This window comes from Mauremys reevesii, linkage group 8 (assembly GCF_016161935.1).
Source record: "Mauremys reevesii isolate NIE-2019 linkage group 8, ASM1616193v1, whole genome shotgun sequence".
NCBI lineage: Eukaryota > Metazoa > Chordata > Testudines > Geoemydidae > Mauremys > Mauremys reevesii.
Genome location: NC_052630.1, coordinates 13960346 through 13981110, shown reverse-complemented (window position 1 = coordinate 13981110; position 20765 = coordinate 13960346). Strand labels below are relative to the sequence as shown.

The window sequence follows — 20765 nt, the reverse complement described above, 5'->3', positions numbered from 1 at the left end:
GCCACATTACCACTTAAACTCAAAAAGACCACAAAGATGGACAAAAAGAATACAGCAATAGAGAAGTTCCAGGACAAAGAAATGCAGATCAGATTGCATTTAGCAACCGTTCCAGTATTTTACAGACTGATGGTCAACCTGGACGAAGACGGTAGTTGAGACAGCAGAGGAAGTAGTGGGCCTCCGAAGAGGACAGAAGTAAGGTGCATAGATTATTACATCTGAAACATGGGCAGCAACTGACAAACAGAAAACCCTGAAGGCAAAAAAGGAATCGTGCAAGACACAGGCAGAACTCTTAGAGGCAGATGCAGAGGAAAGGACAAAGAAATAAAGAAGAAATTCAGGCAAGATAGAAATGTATGGTTCAGAAGAAGGCTGCAGAGGCAGAAGCAGCAGCGCAAGAGAGGAGATTTCAAGTAGCTCTATAGAATAGTGAAAGACCTCTCAGAAAGACTAGGTCATCACAGGTGATGCCCGTCAATGACTGTCATGGACAGATGTTGAAAATGCATGAAGAACAAGCCTGGAAAGAATATTTCCATTCAGATTAAACTGTCCAGAGCCAACAATCATGCACAGGTTTGAGTGAAATGCCAGTGCTAAGTTAGAAATTGAAGAGGGACCAATAAAATCCAGTGAAATTAAAGAAGTCATCAAAGGCCTCAAACAAGGGAAACGCCTGATGTTCACAGAATTCAAGCAGATGTACTGAAGGCAAGAGGGAAAATTCTGACTGAGCAGCTAATAAAACTAATGAAATATGGGTAAAAGAACAAGTGCTACAGGACTGGAAAGGTGCTATTATTGTGGCATTATGAAAAAGGGTGATCTTATTCAGTGCATGGTATCACCTGGGAAAAAGTACCACAACTAGTGAGTGACAGTAATCAGTGGAGAAACTGAGAGCTTACAACCTAAATATAAGACAAGAGACAACAGGTGGATACAACAGATGTGGGAGGAACACAAGATAACAGTGACACAATTATTGTTAGTGTAATAAGCAGCAGACACAGCACACCCACTGCCTTGCCTTTGTCAAATATCTGGTAAATGGCAGAGTGAGATTTAAGGAGAGCCTTTGAAGCAGGACAATATAGTGTCTGTTTGGATTTTTACAGGGAGCTCCTCCCAGTGCATAAGGGGTGGCCTGGGCAAAAGCACTCAGGTGATTGAGGGACGATTGGACTGATGAGTTAAAGGCTGCCTGGCATCATTGGCAAGGCAAGGGTGGAGGGTTGAAGGCTTGATTGTACATAAAAGATTATGGATAGGGTGGGGCTAATCCATGAATGGCCTTAAAAGTGAAGACCTAGTTTTTGTTTGCAGTGGAAAAGGGAGAACCAGGGGAGGGGGAATAGTCTGTGACCACATTTCAGCTGACTGTGATCTGTTTTTGTTCAGCAATTTACTATTCATTATTCAGTGGTCACTTTAAGTCACCTGATTTTTTTTTTCTGTTTCTTGTCTGGATAGTTGAAACTTTTTAAAGGGGAAAATAATGAATTACAAATAACTTTTACTGCTAGTAAAAAGGTTCAGATGGAAAATGATTGATTGTTACTAAAGTTTGTGAGACTTTCGGTATTTGTGAACTGTTTCACAAATACCAAAGTGACTTTCTGAATACTCCTGAACAACAACTCGTAAGATTGTACGAATAACTGTGAATCAAACTCATCAATACTTTATTTGAGCATAATTACAAATCCCTTTTTGCATCACTCAGTCACCTCTAGAAATGCTTTCTGTACTATTATGTGTAATATTGCACAGACTACTTAGGTCTTCTAATTTTCTTTATAATTACCTATGTTGCAAACAGGAGAAATCTTAATTGGGAAAATAGGTTGTATAGCAGTCTGTTGGAGTTGTACATTTTTGTAAACAAGTTGCATTTCATACAAACCTGCCTGTGGCTGTAGAATTCTACCCCTTAATCTAGGCCTTGAAATTGGGGACTGATCCCTTATCAATTCCTGAGAATATATCACACTCCACTCCACCCTTATGACTCAGCTGTGTCTTTAGTAACAACTGCCAGCAGCCAGTACAGAAATGCACAGCACCTCCCATAGAGATAGGTTTGTTCTGTTAATTGTACTGATTGGTTCAGTCCACAAACCCACCTTAAGATTGCTTCTTGGAGTAGAACTTGTCTCAGCCAATCATAGGCTTTTAAATGGCCTACAACATGGTATGTTGCAAATGTACCTGATATTTGCATCCATCAGAGCAAAGCATTTTTTAATATTTTTTCCTTGTTTCTGTGTGGCCTTAATTGAAAACATGCTTTTGAAATGCTCAAGTGCATAACAAAATAATTAACTGATTTGTTCTGCAGGGTTCTCGATGCTCTTCTGATGCCAATATGCTTGGGGAGATGATGTTTGGCTCTGTGGCCATGAGCTACAAGGGTTCTACATTGAAAATTCACCAGATCCGGTGAGACTCATTCTGGTTGTTATTTTTTTATTTTTTTTAAACTGATGTCCTTTTCACAAGATTCTGTGTTGGGGTAAAATTGTTATTCAACTGAATGTTCCCAATGCAGAGCAGAGGCAGTTTCTAGGTTCAGGTACAAATAGTATTTATCCTAATAATGTTTTTAGACATATAATAATGCTAGGCTAATTGTCGTGCTGTACATTTAAGCCTTTAAAATCTGAAGGGATGTGAATGGACAAAAAAGGAAGTCTTGGGACAATATTTCTGTACTGATCTCTTCCTTTTTTGTCTCATAGCTCCCCTCATCAGCTCATGCTTAGCAAGGTTTTTACAGCTCGAACTGGAAGTAGCATCTATGGAAGTCTAAACACGTGAGTACATTAGAAATAGTATCATTGCATCTGAGTAACTCAACCTAAGCACTACTTGGAAGAGAATTCTGATCATGTCAGGAGCCTCAACATTCTTTTTTCTACATCACAAGGAACTTTGTATTATTTCCTGTGGCTTGCCTCTCCACTGTTTGCTTGTGGTCATCTCCGCCTCACCTTGCCTTAAGCAAAGGGATGGACTGTTCCTTCAGCGCACATGCTGGCACTTTGGCAATTGGAGACTGATCCTGCAAGGGGCTGAGCACTTTTGATTCCTCCTGAACTCAATGAGAGTTGAAGGCACTCAATAATACCTGTTGGGAGTGAGGTGTTCCGGAGTGGGTCTTTCTTTGAGCTACTTTTTTGTTTTGTTTTTGTTTTGTTTTAGACGGATGTTTTATTGGAAACTTTAAATATATTCTGCAGATACGACACGACACCCAGCTGGGGCCCTGGGGAGCTGGGTGGGGATGCGGTGGGGGAGAGGCATGACGGAGCCAGTGGCTCATGAGTGCTCCTCGGCCAGCTTGTCCGCCTTCGCCACGGCCTCCTCGATGGGGCCCACCATGTTGCTGCTAGGTTTGCATGTGCTAACTGTACAGCTGGCTTGGCTTTGTGAACACTCTTAGGTGGTAGAGGTTTTTCCACAACTTTAATGAAAGCCTGCACTAGTTGCTAGTCTGTTCCATTCAGGCTATCAATGAAATCAGGCAGCACTGTACCAAAAATGTGAATTACTGATTTTGTTGGGTTTTGTTTTTTTAGGTTGCAGGACAGTCTTGAGTTCATTAATCAGGACAATAATACATTAAAGCCAGACCATAGTACAATTATGAATGGACTCCTTGGAAACATAGGTAATTAAAAGCTTATTTTCTTTCTTAGTATCTTTGTTAATTGAATAAGCACTAGATTTTCAAACTGTTGTGAAAACTTCCATATGTGAACATTTATTATGCAGCTAGTAAAACCCACTGAAACAGTAGCAAGGGATTTTATAGAAGGAAACCTTGGCATGGATTTGGTGAGAGTAAACCATACAGCTTAGGTCTTGGTAATGGGACACAAAGCATCTTTTCCCATCTTGGTTAGAGGTTTAAGTTCAACCTATATCAGGAAACACCAATATAAGCACCACTTTCCCCTAATTAGTAAATTTAATTTTCAAGCCAAGTTTCTATTGTAGTTAGAATAAAATTGCCTGGAAAAAGTTAATTTTAAAACGTTAAGTGATCAGCTTCCAAGATTATCAGTGGACATACATACTCTTCTGCTCTAGCATTCAGACCTCTGAGGCTAAGTGAATGTCGTGTTACCACAAAATGGGGTTTTGGCTTCCAAATAATGGCATTAGTTCTTGGGAACAAGGGTCCATCCATGTCCTCATGAATCTCAATGGAATGACGTTGGTGCTTAAATTTAAACGTGCTTGAGTGCCTTGCTAGATCAGAAATTAAGTAATTATATTAAAATCAATTTTTATAGCTGAAACTGCAGAAATGAACCTGCTTTAAAAAGGTTCAGAGACATTAACAGATGTTTTTTCCTCCTTGTTGTGGCACACATTTCTTTAAAACTTGCATCATCATTTGCAAGCTAATTGAGGTATAATAATGATAATAGGCTTGTGCTACTTTTCTTGCCAGTAATTCATTTACAAGGGAAGCCTTGTAAAGGGGTTTGAAACTGTTGTCCATTAAATGCATCCACGTTTACAAAATGTGGAAAGTCAAAGTTGTACGTCGTCCTCATTACTCAGTATTTCCTTTGGGCTTTGTGTGAGATTTTTTAAAAAGTGCCTAAGTGAGTTAGGAGCCAAACTAAAGACGTTCCTAACTCAGGCACATTTGCAAATCTCACCTTTCCTCTGCAATTTGTAAGACAGTGGCTTTTGTCTGGCAAAATTGTTAGTATGCCAACCCCCACCTTCCTGCGTCCCCCCCCCCAAAAAAAAATCCACAGGGAAAATTAAAACTTGGACATTGTCACTGTTACGATTCAGTGATTTAGGTGTAGCAAAGCATCATAATGATGGCCTTCTACAGCAGCAAAAAGAAGGAAAATAGCTCTCCTAGTGTGCTGCTATAGGAGGTGTCAGTACATCAATTGGGAGTCACAGAGGTACGCGGCTAACAAATGACAGAGCATTTCAGAAGAAGAAACAAAAATACAGAGACCGCAGTGAAACCGCACGAACTTTCAATCCTTTCATCAGTGTTTGTTTACAGTTCCCACTTCAAGGCAGAGGGAACAATGGGCAAGACAGGGCCAAGAAGTTAATCTATAACTGGCGCATTTGTAATAACTAAATTAAATTTGAAAAAAAAGCTTCTAACTCACTGACTCTTGCCAGCTCGTGATATAAAAAAGTTTCTGTGTGTTTTTGCTGGGGACTGTTTACACACTGCTCTTTTCATACATGCCTGCTTTTTTTTTTTTTTTTTAGCTAGTCCCTAAGTCATTTAAAGAGAAGGGAAGGGAGCTTTAGTTGAAGTGCAGCCTTCTGAATTTTTTTAATCAATTCACATAGAAAACCTTGGGTGCACAATAGCTTCCCAAATTCAGCTTTTTGTTGCAGCTGGCAATTAACTAATTTAAAATGTCAGTATTATGTTTTATTTTATTACGTACGTAGAACAAGTATAACATATTTCCCTGTTGTAACTTCCCGGTCAATAATGAATTTTTCTGTGGTTTTAAAGTTGTTAACGTTTATTTTCTGTTCACCATTCTTGTGACTAATGTCATGTATTGACTCTTAATTTTCATGAGCAGTTATTCTGACTTGTAATTTTTCTCACCACTCTATTAAACTTAATTTATTCAAGCTTTTTTTTTTTTTTCATCTTCTTGGGAGGTGGAATACCCTAGCCACTCCGTCAATGGACATATTAAAACAAATGTTTTACATCAGGCTAAATTTCATATCTGTGAATCAAGCTAAAGTTTTGAGCTAGTAGGTGTTCCTAAGTTACTGCATAAATTAATTATTTGTATTTTAAAAGTCCCTTTTATGGGAGGTAATGTAAAATTGGATCCTGTTTTAAAAAAATAATAATATTTGGAAATACAGTGTTTTAACCATAGGTACTTCAGCTTGGATTGTAACTCTTGCTGAGCGTAAGAGCTGTATTCTTCTGTATCTGTTGGTCTGCATTTATGTTGGCTTATATCTTTTTTTTTCCACCCCCTACAGACTCTGCTCTGCTTTACTAACCTCATTCTTTCATATGTATTTTACGTTCTGCCATGTAGGTCTTTCACAGCTTTGCAGCCCTAGGCGAGCGTTCTCTGAACAAGGTCCGCTCCGCCTGATCCGGAGCGCCTCTTTCTTTGCAGGTTTGCAGTGTGCTATGTGCATAGTCTAGTTTATGTAACAGAGATGTGTGGATTTGTAGTGTAGCCATGGAAATAAGATACGCTTTAAAAATACAGTTGTGAAATTGGAGGGCACGGGGAAAATGTAAAGTGAGCAGAGATGCCTGCTTTTTAGCTTTTTATCATTTGTGGGAATTTTAAGCACATATCCTAGAGAGCAGGACTGATGCTTTAAAAGTTCTGGTCTCTCTTAATGAGTTTTGTTTTATAGACATTTACCCATTTGCATGGTGCATATCTATTTTTGGAGGCAATATTTGACACTAGTTGCTTTCCAAACTAATTTAGATGTGGACTTGTTTTAACCAAATTTATAAGAATATGTGTCACTTTTGGTTCATATAAAATGAACAATTCTTGTTTTCAGTGGCTGGGTCTTACTTCCATGGACGAGTAGCTTGTGTTTCACAGATCTGTAAAATATCACATTTAAGGTTATGATTGAGACACTTTTTTGATCTTCTGTACACATAAGGACTGGCTGTGAATACAGATGCTGCTCAAGGCTTAGTTGAACAAGCAATTCACTATATACAGTTTTAATAGTAATCCTTTTCCTCCCTGACTACTTTTGTAAAATATTTTGGAAGAATTATTAATTACGTGGTCCAGACTTGTATATAAAGCTTTTATTCAACCTTGCTGGTTTATACACATCTAAAATCTATGTTACTCTTTTTGCCTTTTACAAAGGGCTTTAGCTGCTTGGCTAATACCCTTTTGGTACATTAGAATTTTACTCCAAAATCTTTTTGTCGGAGAGAGAATGAATGTGGGTCTGGTTCTTTTTGTGCTTAAAATAAAGAGGCAGACTTCAGAAAAATATGTAAGAGCTTTTCAAATAAATGTTTTGGCTTGTTCAGCTTAACAGCATCTCTTGGTGATGGTCTTGCACAGTATGTTGAAAAATATCTAAATTAATGGAATGAGATGAGCATGATTTGGTTTTGTTAATTAAATGGAACACTAAAAAGAGGGACAGAAAATGTATATTCTCTTGCTAATTAGTATGCCTTATTTTACAGTTCACAGCAACCCTATGGACATGCCTGGAAGGGAGCAGAATGAGGATAGAGACAGCGGCATAGCAAGATCTGGTAAAACCCAGCACACTAGAGAACACTAATGAATGATTGCTATTAGATATCCATCTATCCTGTTACCTAAGCCACTTTCTGTGTTGCTTGGTGACGTCTTTAAAACCAGAATCCCAGAAATCTGATTTTCCCTACTATAATGATCTGTTTTGAAATGTATGTATTCATTTATTTATATTTATGGAAATGTTAGAGAAAGGCATCTATCCATATACTTTAGGCACCCTTGATATACTTAAAAATACTCTGAGTGCCGTAGTACAATTGAATACAACCCACTCCCAATGATCTGGGCAATTTAAAGACTCAAATCAAACTCATAACGTGTTCAAAAATATTGTGCCCCATTATTATTGAGGGCAATAATAATCTCCAGCTTTTAGAATGGGTAATTTCCCCCAATAAACTCAGGATGCTGGGCCTGTTACGACTGGGGACTTGCATCTAATAGCCATCCTTCCCGTCTGTTTCTACCTCTGCTTTTGGAGAGCGGTTAATGGATTGAAACTCCCAAGTTTCTTATCTTTTGAAGAAGAATTTTCTCTCTCACCCTTGTGGGGTTGGAGACACAGTGCAAGGTATCTGCATATATATACAGTGCCTGTGCTGTTTATTACCTCTACACTGGAGGGTTTAAAGTCTGTTCCAGCTCTGATGTGCTGGAACACTTTGCTGGTTTTACTGTAAACTGGACATTTTTAAAATGTGTATACCTAGGAAGGATGAGTCAGATGTAGGCAACCGATGGCACGCGCGCCAAAGACAGCACGTGAGCTGATTTTCAGTGGCACTCACACAGCCCGGGTCCTGGCCACCCGTCCGGGGGGCTCTGCATTTTAATTTAATTTTAAGTGAAGCTTCTTAAACATTTTAATTCCCTTATTTACTTTACATACAACAATAGTTTAGTTATATATTATGGACAGAGACCTTCTAAAAACATTAAAATGTATTACTGGCACGCGAAACCTTAACTTAGAGTGAATAAATGAAGACTCGGCACACCACTTCTGAAAGGTTGCCGACCCTTGCTCTAACTGCTACCGTAATTTCCCCAATATTCTTTTCTTTTGTGTGCCTTAGCTATGTAGAAAGTGTTTCATTTGGTTTTTCTAATTCTTACAGCATCTCTTAGCAGCCTGCTCATCACTCCATTTCCCTCCCCGGGCTCTTCACTTACCAGAAGCTGTGCCAGCAGTTACCAAAGACGCTGGCGTCGCAGTCAGACCACAAGCTTGGAGAATGGGGTCTTCCCTAGATGGTGAGCTGGAGATGATAAAGCTCATTTTACCTCAGACTCTTGCAGATTCCTGTAGTCTGATTCTGCTCTGGCATACGCCAGCGTAACACAGTACGCAGTGGCGTATTTATATTGGTGTAAGTGAAATTAGAATTGGATCTCTGGTGCTTTTTATGGTTTATTTCTTCATAGTGTTTACTGTTTTTTCACATAATAGAAACCGCCAACAAATTGCAGGTAAAAATATGGGTTGAAGTTCTGAAGAGAAGGAGTCCTGAGATCCTAATAAAAAAGCAAACCGTTGGCAAAGATAAGTGTGGAGTTCGGATCTGGTATTTCAATTCACAAACTTTCAGCTCTGGACTTTGAGATTTAAGGCCCATCTTTCAATAATGTGTCATACTTTTATAGAATGACAACACCGTTGTTACCAAGGAAGATGATTTAACAGCAAATGCAAACAAAAGGAGTTAGATTAAGTTAAATGTTCTGATATTTAATTACATAGAACTCAAACTGCCATTTAAAGCAATGAATTCCTCAAGCTTTTTCTTTTCCCCCTTCAAGGTCCGTGGAGGAAAGTTTTAATTTGTCAGATGACAGCTCTGGTCCCAGCCCGGGAATTGTTAGGAAAAAGAAGATCGCAATTGGTGTGATATTTTCACTCTCAAAGGATGAAGATGAAAATAATAAATTTCATGAGTTCTTTTTCTCACATTTCCCTCTTTTTGAGAGTCACATGAACAAACTGAAGAGTGCAATAGAACAGGTAAATGCAGTCTCTTGGGATTCTTGTGCTTTTTCTATTAGGTTTTTCTTTTTTTTTCTTACACTAGTAAGATGCAAGAAAAAAAGAATCTGTAATACAGTGGGCCAAATTCCTCACAGGTAATGGAGTTATACCAGAGATGATTTATGCTCAGTGGGTCAGATCTTTGACCATGCTTCCTACTGACAGCATAGGGACTATGTTGGGGATGGGGACAAAGCATGCTGCATTATGCTGCAAGGTTCACTGGAAGCTAGAATAGTTCTGAGGCTGCTCTAACTTGCACTGGAGTTTCAGCTCCCAGCCAGCTCTGATATCAGCCAAGGTTGAAAGGTGGCTTAGCACCTCCTTAGCCTCTTTCTCTCAGCTACACTCTAGCAGATTGCTTTGCAGGTTCAGGATGCTTGTGTGGGCTCTAAATAACTCTAATATTTTTGAGTTTTGCTGATTCCTAATCTTGTCAGATTTTCTAAGAATGAATGAATAGTTTTACATATAAAGTCATCTCAAACCCCACTTCTAGGAAATGCTTTAGCAGTGAATGTATGAAAACTCTGAAGCCTTTTCTAACTTTAATGACTGAAAGTGCGGAGGAGAAAGAGACTGCAAATACATATAACTCTCCCTACATATGAAAGTTGGCAATGTGCCATCATTTATCACGTTTAAAAAAATGTTATTTGCCTGACTGGTTGCATAAAAGATAAAGCCAAACACATGACTTTGTTTTCCATTTTCTTTACTTCTGTTGCCATGTTTGGTGTTCGTTATCTGTTTAATGATTGTTTTCAAGGCTATGAAAATGAGCCGTAGATCAGCTGATGCCAGTCAGCGGAGCTTGGCGTATAACAGAATTGTAGACGCCCTAAATGAATTCAGGTGAGTATTTAGTCTTAAATCTTTTAATGCTGTTTATTTTTATGTGCTTGAGTTCTTCCAGATCCTTTGCAGTGCAGTGTTTCTCAACCCTTTCAGATTGGCAACCTCTTATTCAAAGTAAAAAATGATTGCTGACCCACTTACCTTTACTGTAAAAGTTGGGGTGAAAACTGTATTAATGCTACCATTGCAAAGCCTGTATAATTTACCTGGGTGTGTGTTTTGAGAGGATGTCGGAGACTACTTGACCATGAAAGGGCAGGGCTGTGTGGGGAGCAGGTGAGCAAGATTTTCTCTGCTTTACATTGTAATAAAGTTTTCAATGTCTCACATCCCCTCTGATTGCCTTTCATGGTCTACCCTGCAGGTCACGACCCACTGGTTGAGAAACACTGTTCTAGTTCATCTTTTCCTAATCTGTGAATAGAATGTAACCTTTCCCCCTCTCAGATCTCTGAGGGGAACCATAGTTATTGCTCTGCAGGAATTGCCAACAGGTAGAGGAGGAGCATCTTTCAAAAAACGTCTAAGCCTTTCTTCTGACACCTGCATATTGGAGAGGGGCAATATCAAAATCTAGCCTCTATTCAGTTCTGTTGAGAAATAACACAGATGAGTACATTGCTGGCATTTTCCTTCAGTAATACAAGTAGCGTGGCGGATGGAGGGGGGAAGAAAAGACAAATCACTAGAAACAGACAGATTTCATATCACTTAAGTAGGAATGGCAGGATGCCCCTAAAAAGGGAGACTAGAACTACATTTAACAAGCCCTGTAGAAGGCAACATTATATTGTAAGAGAAGTAGTTAACCTTTTGCTTTCCACTCACAGGGTGTTTTTCTTAGCAGTGAAAGATCCTGCAAGACCATTCATCTGGAAAAAAAATGACTTTTCAGTTTAGTTTCAGTCAGCAGAATTACAGGAGTGTTACTGAATAGCCATGGATTATGTGATATTTAAGGGCAAACGTAGCACAGTTGTTATATTTTCCAAACATCTCTCATCTCATAATGAGCCAAAGCCTCAGTTCTTCGTGCAGCTGCTCTATGCTGTCGGCTGTCTGTCCAGGATGGAGGGATAGGCCTGTAATGCACAGCACTGTGAGCCTTTTCAACACCACCTGGGCTGCATATGCTATCCTGGTGGCTATTTCTAGGAGCAGCCTGGCATCAGGAGACTTGGCAGGCTCAAAGGTGGCTTGAAGCGCTTTTAGGCTCCCTCCCTTAGGATGCAAGTTCTGTGCTGTGCTTCTGCAAGGCCCAGCACAGAAGAAACTCACCCGTGGGTTCTTCCCCTCTAAATAAGTTCTGTTTGGTTGTGCTCCAGCTGAAGTGCACAGTTTGAATAGAGAAGTTGAAGGTTCTCGTCTGCATACTTGTAGGGTGAAAATGCACGTGGAAAAGTAAAATAAAACACCCCACTTTATAGGGCAAGATTGACAGGCTTGTTTTCTGAGGCTTTAAAGTATTGTCAAACGTGATTATTCACACGACACTTGGATTGCGTAACCCTCAATGCTCGCGTTTGTGCACTACAAGTTTTATGCAGCCTTTCCATGATGCTGTAAATATTGTTCCATTGCAGCGTAACTGGGTGAAGTAAATCCAGTATGGATTTCCTGGGGCTGCAGCCTTATATTTTAACTAAGTGTGTTAATAGGCATGTATGCTACAAATGCCTTGCAGCTTTTGGCAGCCTTCTAGAACCTTATTTCTCTGCACTGTACAGGATAGTAGTGCTGTATTGTAACCTGCGGACTATAAAAAGTGCTGTTATGGAACAGAAAAATACTTGCTTTTGGTTTGGTTTGTTTTTTATCAATAAAGTGTTTGTAACGAAAGAGGTGCATCTTAATGTCAACATCTGGATTATTGAGTTCAAAAATCCATTTGGGGTTAAATGGAATATCTTCTGGATAGGCACTTTGACTTCTGTATTATTCAGCAAATTCTTTTGCGCATGTGTTTATCGAGGGGGGTGTGTGAAATGTTAACCCCACCATTATCCCCATAGTGATGGCATTGCTAGTATATCCCCTTGCTAACAACGAGAATACTACATTCTTGATTCGATCTTCAGCTGGTATAAACTAGCATAAATTCACTGAAGTCAATGGCACAAGGTTAATTTATATCTGCTGAGAGTGGGGCTCCCTGCGTTACCACCAAGGAGTTGAAAGACTAATTGATGTACTTCTCTGAGGTAAAGTGATCATGAGGATGGTCCACCCGTGGCCCTCTCCTTGCCAACCACAAAAATCTGTTTTGGGCAGCAAGTAGGAAGGGGAATCCTGAGGGGATTATTCTTCTCACCATGTGCGCAGGCAGCGTCCATTGTTAGATTCTGGGAACTGCCTTGTTTTTTCTGAATTCCCCTTCCCCACTTCCCCCCGCCCTCCAGCCTTTCTGCATGAGCTTAATTCTGCAGTAAGTAGCATAATTCTGCATCTCGCAGCCTGTGTTTCCTCCTTTCCCACGGGACATCTAGTCAATCACCTGCAACATCCTTGGTAAGCCTTGGCCACGCAAATGGGGATTCCCAAGAGACGTTTCCATGAATGGCCCAGACTGAAATTTTTTTCCTGTTGCAAATTGTTGATATTAATAAACGTGTTGCAAGTTCAGCATCAAACTCTAGATCTACCTTGCATTGTTGTACGCTTTTAAAATATTTTTAAATTGTTTAATCTACTAATGGATTTAGCTGGTAACACTGAGGCTGAAAGCTGTCTTCAGATCTCAGATACGCAGAAACGTGCTTTGTAAAATAAGCTACTGTGCTTGCATACACGTTCAGATGCTCTCGAAACCCTAAGGGCCAAGCCAACAGAGTGCATTAATAGTGCTGATTATGCATTTGAATAATATCCATGTGGCATCTTCGGGTGTGGTAAATATGCAGATAGATGAGGAAACATTAAAAACATAACAAGGGAAACACCTCTTCTAACATGCTTGCACCAGACTTAGGCCTATTTCATACCAGTGATATTTAAGCAGATTACATTACTGACTTCAGTGGAGAGTTCTGCTTAAAAATTGATGGTGCAGTGTGGCCCCTTACATTATGCATAACTCAGCAAGGTGCATGAGTCTTGCATATTGCATGGGCTCTCCCAGAGCAGCAGACGGTATGGTGACAAAAAAGAAGACACCTGCTCCTAATCCAAAATTCTGCATTCTGAGTGTAATATTTTCACGTCTAAAGAAAATGCCCATTTTATAGAGGAAAATAAAACGGAGTGGGGGAGGGAAAATGTAAGTGTTGGTGAATTTTGCAAGCCAGCAAAATTATTTTAACATAAAAGAAAAATACTTTGAGTATCTTTTAAGATTTTCACATCATAAAATAGTATTTTAAGAACACTTTTGCCTTCAAGAACCTCAGAGCTTTACATACAGTGATGAAATAAACCTCTCTGAAGTATTATTACTGCCCATATCACAGACTGAAAATCTGAGGCATGGAGAGAAGTCCTTTGGGGGCATGGACCATCTTTTTGATCTGACTTTGTGCGGTGCCTCTCCCAGTGGGGCTCCTATATTGCTACAAGAGTGTAAGAATTTGCCCAGGGTGTCACAGTGAGTGTAGGGTAGGGAAAAGATTCATAGTCTTTCGCTCTAACCAGTAGTCAACACTGCTGCTGGATTCTTAATAAGCATTATGGTTATTTGTCTTCTGGTAGCAGCCAGGGTGTGCTAGGTGCTATCTGTACCCACAGGCACACGCAGCACAACTCTCCGAAGGCTTTGTGTGTGTGTTTGTGTATGTTTTCAAAGCTGAGAAGTCTATTATGAGAGATGATCTTGTCTTTAGTGTTTCCTGTGCTGCCAGGGACATGCCGGCCAGCCCACCACACCAGGAGTGTCTGCGAGTTCTAGGCTAAAGTTCAGACTCCCCTACGCGTTTCTATATCCAAACCATTTTTAACGTACTTGAACCTTCACAAGAAAAGAGTGTCTTACGAAGTGAACTCTCCCTGACTTGTCACTTTAAGGTGCTGATGTGCATACAGAATTGGGGAAGTTCGGGTCTGAATAGCGAAGGGGAGGGGGCTGGTCTGTTAAATGCGGTGTTTGCTGCAGATCACAGCTGATGATCGATGAAAGCAGGAATATTTGTTAGTTTTGTTTGGAAAAATATTTCTGAGAAGTTAAAGGAGGGATTTCCCCCCCGTCTGCAGAGCTGCAACGCAGTTAATCCTTGCCCTTGGTTTCTGTGCCATTACTTACATGTCTGGTATTGAAGGTTCCCTTTACTGCAGTCACATGCCTGCTGGCAGGTGGCCAGTGGAATCTGATCTGTCTCTGAGGAAACACTATCAGTTGCAGATGCAGCCTCGGTTACCAGAATAGTAAATAACAAGTCACAAGACTCAAGCTCTCCTTTCAACAAAAACAAATATTTTAATATCTTGGTTTTAGTGTAGAAATAGTTTATTTTTCCTTTGAAAACAGCTGAACAGCTGCATAGGGCTTGATTTTGTGTTAGTCTGTACTAACGGAAGCACAGAGGGGTTATTACATGTTGAACTCTTCGATTTACCTCTAGCTTTTTAAGATCAGCTGTGTCTCACAATGTAGAGTCTGATACCAGTTTTAAGCTCTGTCATATTGTCACACAGTCCCCGGGCGATGCTCTGGAACTGCTCCCCACAAAGCCAGTCAGGACTTTGAGGAGCCTCCTCTCTCTTGGAGCAGACTGTCTTCAGGGCAAGAAGCTCACACGGCTTCACCTCCTGAGTCTGACCTTGGAGCATTCAGCATATGCCCCTCCGTGCGCTTCCCAGAGCGAGTCCGCCCAGGTGGGGTCCTGGGGAAGCCAGAGGGTCCTGCACACACCCCGACTTGGCTTCGCAGATGTGACTCTTAGCCAGCCAGTAAAACAGAGGTTTATTAGATGACAGGAACATGGTCTAAAACAGAGCTTGTAGGTACAGAGAACCGGACCCCTCAGCCGTGTCCATTCTGGGGTCCAGCGAGCCAGACAACCCCATCTGCCCTCACTTCCCGTCCCCAGCCAGCTCCAAAGTGAAACCCCCTCCAGCCCCTCCTTCTCTGCTGAGTTCCTTTCCCGGGCCAGGAGATCACCTGACCCCTTTGTTCTCCCACACCTTTAGCATCCCCTTGCAGGGGGGAAGGACCCGGGCCATTAGTTGCCAGGAGACAGTGTCAGCCAGAAACTGAGGCACCCACACAGTATTCAGAGGAAACATTAAGAACAGTCCCACTTTGTCACACACATGCATTCTGATACTCAGGATCTCTCCCACTCGACTAGCCAGATGTAAAGACCACTGAAGAGAAGGGGCTGTGAATCAGGGCTGGTGGGAGGCTTTCTTTTGATAATTCCGTTTCTAGCCATAACTCATAAGTGTGGTGATTTACCCTGGAGGCATCAACTCCCCAGTGAACTGAAGCAGCAGCACTGTGTCTGAGACCTTCAAGCTCTGATGCCTCAGCACAAACACACTCCACTCCTTACCACCCCAGGCCATGCACACAGCCATGGCCACAGCACACTGTCCAGCCACTGTTCTTTGCTTCCCAGAGCCCACATGGAGCCATGAGGAGCAGAGTGTAAGTTAGACCAGCCTCAGGGCACTAACTTAACTCTGAGGGCCACATAGGCTGCCCGAGAATACGGTGAGCACAAAGGTGGCTTTAAAGCCATATGTGTTTCTCCCCTCTGCCTCCCATCCCACTGCTCTCCTGCCACAAGTGCAGGAATGGAGTAACTGAGACTCGAGCTCTTACTGTAGAGATTTTGGCAAGGAAGAGAGGGACAGTTCTGAATGTTACTAACACCGGGTGGAATTTGTTTTTAAAAATGAAAATCAGTAGAGCAGATCGTTTTTAAAAAGAGAGAAAAAGCCCTCCCCCCTCCCCTTTTCTCAGACTGCTTTGCCGAACACTGTACAATATGTTGGAAGTTTTGACAGGCCCTTTGTGTTCAGTCTGGGCAGAGATTTTCCATCTGCTCTGAGGTTTCTGGCATTGTGGGGTTTTTTTTTGTTTTGTTGTTTTTCTTTCTTTCTTTTTCGCGGAGCCCAATTGCCTGGGGGCAATTTCTGTCTTTGAATTCTGCTGTCATACTAGAATATTTTCCATGGGCTTGTATCGCAGCTGCTCTCCTCCAGAGCTTCTCCACTTCTGAGAGAACTTCAACTAAATCTTCATTTGTTCAGCTTTTTTGGCAGCTGCTTCTTGAGTGCATTCATCTTCCCGGCATGCATATCCGTCGGTTTGCTGGTCTAGAAGTGTCCGTTCTGAGCAGAGAATAAGTTTGGGGCCAATACACTGATTTTTTGGAGAAGACCATTGTAAGCAAGAGATTTGAGTAGGCATGATTTACCAGGAACTGAGACATGCACATCTTGTTAGATGAAAGATACTTGTTACTCTATTCCTCTTCTTTTTATAAAAAAAAAAAAAAAAAAAGGTAGTTGTTTAGTTGGGGAAAATCCAGTTGAAGTGGTCAGGCATTTCCTTTGACTTCTTCGAAGTTGCTGACAGCATTGGAATGCTGGTTTAATATTTTGTTTAATGGTGCTGTACTTAAAACAGAACTCCTTAGGATGAGGGATGAAAGCTGGGCAGTAATCTGAGAGATTTTAATCTGGTGCTTTAGCAAACAGCCAAAGTTCTAATCATATATTTACTGTCCTCTGTAAGACTAAAAAGGCATGGACAGGTGCAGTAAACCTTCAGTCCAGTAATTACCGGCAGTAAATTTACATGTAAAGAAATTAACTGGTGTGTCTCTCTGCAAATCCATATACTCATGGATTTGGTGGAGATATTTGTTGATTCTAAACGAAGCAGCAAATCAAAATACTTCATAAATTATGCACACAGAAAAACTGCCATATTCACCAAATAAGTCAGACTTGGGAAGGATTTATGTGGCTTGAATGTCATATATAGAAAGCAGGACATTTATTAAAACAAACCAAAAAAGGAATGCTGTACTAGTTATTTGTCTGGAATCCTTCATTTCCTTTGCATTCTAAATAGGGAACCTGTTGAATCTTGACAATGAGCATTATTGTGTTTGAGATCAGTTCAGTTTGAGAAGGAGTTTCTAGCGTTTTAACTCGCAAAGGTGGAAAGGTGAATTTGGTGTATTTAGTGAAAGGTTCATTGTTTCTGTGGAGTTTTGGCTAATAGTTGATAACACAGATTTTACGTTTGACAAAAATAGCCACTGGAACTAAATGTTGTCATAAATTCTTTACCCACATGACCTCTGCTTCTCAAATTTCTTTTAGAACAACTATTTGCAATCTCTATACCATGCCACGTATTGGCGAACCTGTCTGGCTTACCATGATGTCGGGGATCCCAGAAAAGAACCAGCTGTGCCATCGCTTCATGAAGGAGTTCACTTTCTTAATGGAAAATGCCTCCAAAAATCAGTAAGTTATTTAGTTTAGTTGTTTTGTTTCTCGTGCTGTCAGTGTTTAACATAAACAAAGGCTGATGAAATAGCTAGTGGGAGCTAAAGGTATGTCTAAGCTGCAAAAGACGACTTGCAAGGTTTGTGCTATGGGGCTAAAAATAGCAGTGTGGATGCTAGGGCTCCATCCCGAGCCTGAATGTCTACACTGCTATTTTTAGCCCAGTATCAGGAGTCCCTCGAGCCCGAGTCAGTTGACCTGGGCTCTGAGACTCGCAGTTGCAGGGTTTTGTTTTTACGTTGTCAACGTACCTGAAAGTCCACAAACATTCTAGTCTGCAAGACAAGAGGAAGAAACAAAAAGTCTCTTCTTAAAGACTCCTTTCCCAGAATCTCATCAAATCCCAACTCAAGAATAAGCCTTCAGAAGTTGACTATAGGGATCAGGGATGGGCCCATGTGTGTATGAGGGGAAGAGGGAAAACATCCCCATGAATGCATTAATCTACCTTTCAAAACCAGTGAATAGGAGAGCCAGAAATTCAGTAAGAGCCACATGGGTGGCAGAGTCTGATCACAAATTGTTGTTAGCCTGGATTCCACAAAAAGCCAGGGCCTCATGAAGAATGAATGAGGACTTGTGCTACATTAGAACCCACCACAGGACCCGAAGGAGTAAAGCGTTTAGCAGCTGCTAAGAATTCAGAATAAAAAAGTACTTGGTTAACTCAACTGCGGAATCTTATAGATTCACTCTTTTGTCTTCTCTTCATCCTTTTCCTCCAAGGCATAAATATGGGAGATTAAAAAGTGTTTGGCTTCACTGAAATCCTAAACCAAGCACAAATATGTGAAGTCTGATTGAGAATAGAACTGCAAAGCAGCTCTTAACTCAAAGAAATGGACAGGAGAAGATCCAGCAGCTGGTCAGTGTTGCTCGGGCACCCTCAAAGGAAAATGTGACTCTGCTGTTCCTCAGAGCCTTTTACTTTTGCCTCTGAGTGGTAATTTTGCAATCCTTATCCCCCTGACAGGATGGTCACAATTACCGTGCATTATGGTCCACTTCCTGTAAGTAGGGGATCTCTTGCAGCAGTATGAGTGCCAGCAGACGTCAGTGGAACATGAAAACCCTGATGATTTGTAGAGGGAATTTAAAATGTTTTTCCCAAAATAAGTTCCACCAGGGATGGAAGCATTTGGCCAAGATTAAACTCTTCAGCCCACAGTCATTCTGAACTGTACACACTAAGATATATTTTCTAGTATGGTTTTGTTTGATTTTTGTTTTAAACGGGGCAGGATGGTTTTGTCCTTTTAAATGCTCCAGTGAGGGTATTAGCAGCATCGAAGTCTGTGGGCCTGATTCTCCACTCTGTCACACCAGTTTTACACTGATGTAACTCCATTATTTTCAATAGAAATGCTTCTAATACACGTTGGTGTGGAAGGGGAATCAAACCCAACACCTGTAGGTTTCTAGTTTAGTTCCAAATTTCCATTCATTTATTCCACCTTAGTTTCTCCAGCCAGCAATCAAGAGGGAGAGGACTAAAGCCTTTAGGTTTTTAAGATCTTCAAAACTGTATTTAAATAGACTTTGTTCTATTCAGGCCCAGAGGGATTTGGGGGTGTTTGGGGTGGGGTTTTTTTTTGTTTGTTTGTTTTTTTGTTTTGTTTTTGGCAGAGGTACCTGAAATTGTAGTCAGGCCAACCATCACCACCTGTTGGTCTGAAGAGGAATCTTGGGGTGCCAGGTTCTTGGTCACCTCTCTGCAAATATCTGTAGGAGAAGTGGAGTTCTTAACCCTTTCTCCAGCTCACTGGCCTCCTGCAGCTCCTTTGGTTAGCATTGCTGGGGGGAAGAATGTGTGGAAAAATAATGTCCAAACAAAAATGCCACTAAAACTCAGAAGCCCTATGAGGTGCTGCTTCTCCTTTAAGATTTGCCAACAGTTGACTGCCTAACAGGTGACTGCAGGAAAACTCTGACATTTTGCAGGTCAGAACTTCCCCGGATCCGTCATATTTGTCTTTCCCCACATATACTTTCTCTCTCCCCAACAAATGGGACTTTTAAAATGTTAAATATCCACTCAGTGTACAGTTCTCAACATAAGAAATTCCTTTCAGTTCAGTTCAGCAGCGGGAATCTGTGCAGAATACTGCCTACAGAAAATAATTCAAACAGAAGTAGTTTACCTTTTCATAATGCTTTAATAGATCAAGGGGTTCTGCTCCACTGAACTCAGTTTAACCTTACTGAGCCACCAGAAATATGGGATAGGGATAGAGTCTATAACCCACTAACACTTCAAATTTCCCATCTGGTTGGATTAGCTGTAGATGCATCAGTGTTGTTTATTTGGAGTGCCATAAGCATACAAAGCATTTCAAACACTTGCAAGATACAGGGTCTCTCTCTGTCCTGAATGACTCTGTTTACCTTTAATATCTCTGCAAAACAAAGGCCTATGGAAAACGCAATTTGGTTGAAATACAAATGGACAAAAACAAAGAAAATGCTTGGAAGGAGGGAAGCACATAATTTTGTCTTCCCATATTTAGACACAGCAAGGTGACACCTTGATGACCTTTAAAATACTTTAATGTAGTGTTTGTGCATAAATGCACATTTAAAATTTGGTTATCATATGAAGTATGTTGCTTTGTAGGTTCTTCTGTCATTCCTTGATAGAGTGAAAGTAGCATACAATGATAAATTCAGATCTGCTGTAGTAAAAGTCCTATTTCAGATGAAGAATTGTTTGATCTCATATTTCAAAAGGATTATCTGAAGTCTTCCCAGTGATTGTTATTCAATTTATATTTGAATGTGAAGTTGGTATCCGTTCAATATCAATAACCATGTTATATCATTACATTAAATCTAGTAGTTCTGTTTTTCAAAAAGTTTTTTCACCCAACTTTTTAACTTGACAATTGAAAACTGTTTTGCCTGTTAGAGATGCACCTTTCCTGGCTGATAGTCACAGAGCTATGTGTTGATGCCACAGAACTTGGAGCATTTTTTGAAAGCAAGTGACTGTATCAGTTTGAAATTGCAATTGAAGCACAGAGACTCTGTTTTCAGGGTTTGATAGTAACTATAAAGGATCCGTCTTTCCTGAGATGTTCTTTTTCGTAGACTCACAGATTTTAAGACCAAAAAGGATTATT

At 40.6% G+C, this 20765-nt stretch overlaps 1 protein-coding gene across 1 annotated transcript in view; it reads left to right on the top strand.

Moving 5' to 3' along the window:
* Nucleotides 1-20765, top strand: part of FNIP1 (folliculin interacting protein 1) — a 91140-nt gene that overhangs the window by 57350 nt on the left and 13025 nt on the right. Inside the window, 9 exon segments of the mRNA XM_039486061.1 lie at nt 2348-2448; nt 2748-2822; nt 3588-3679; nt 6078-6161; nt 7226-7297; nt 8423-8558; nt 9105-9306; nt 10100-10185; nt 17458-17604. Coding sequence (XP_039341995.1) covers nt 2348-2448; nt 2748-2822; nt 3588-3679; nt 6078-6161; nt 7226-7297; nt 8423-8558; nt 9105-9306; nt 10100-10185; nt 17458-17604 — 995 coding nt within the window.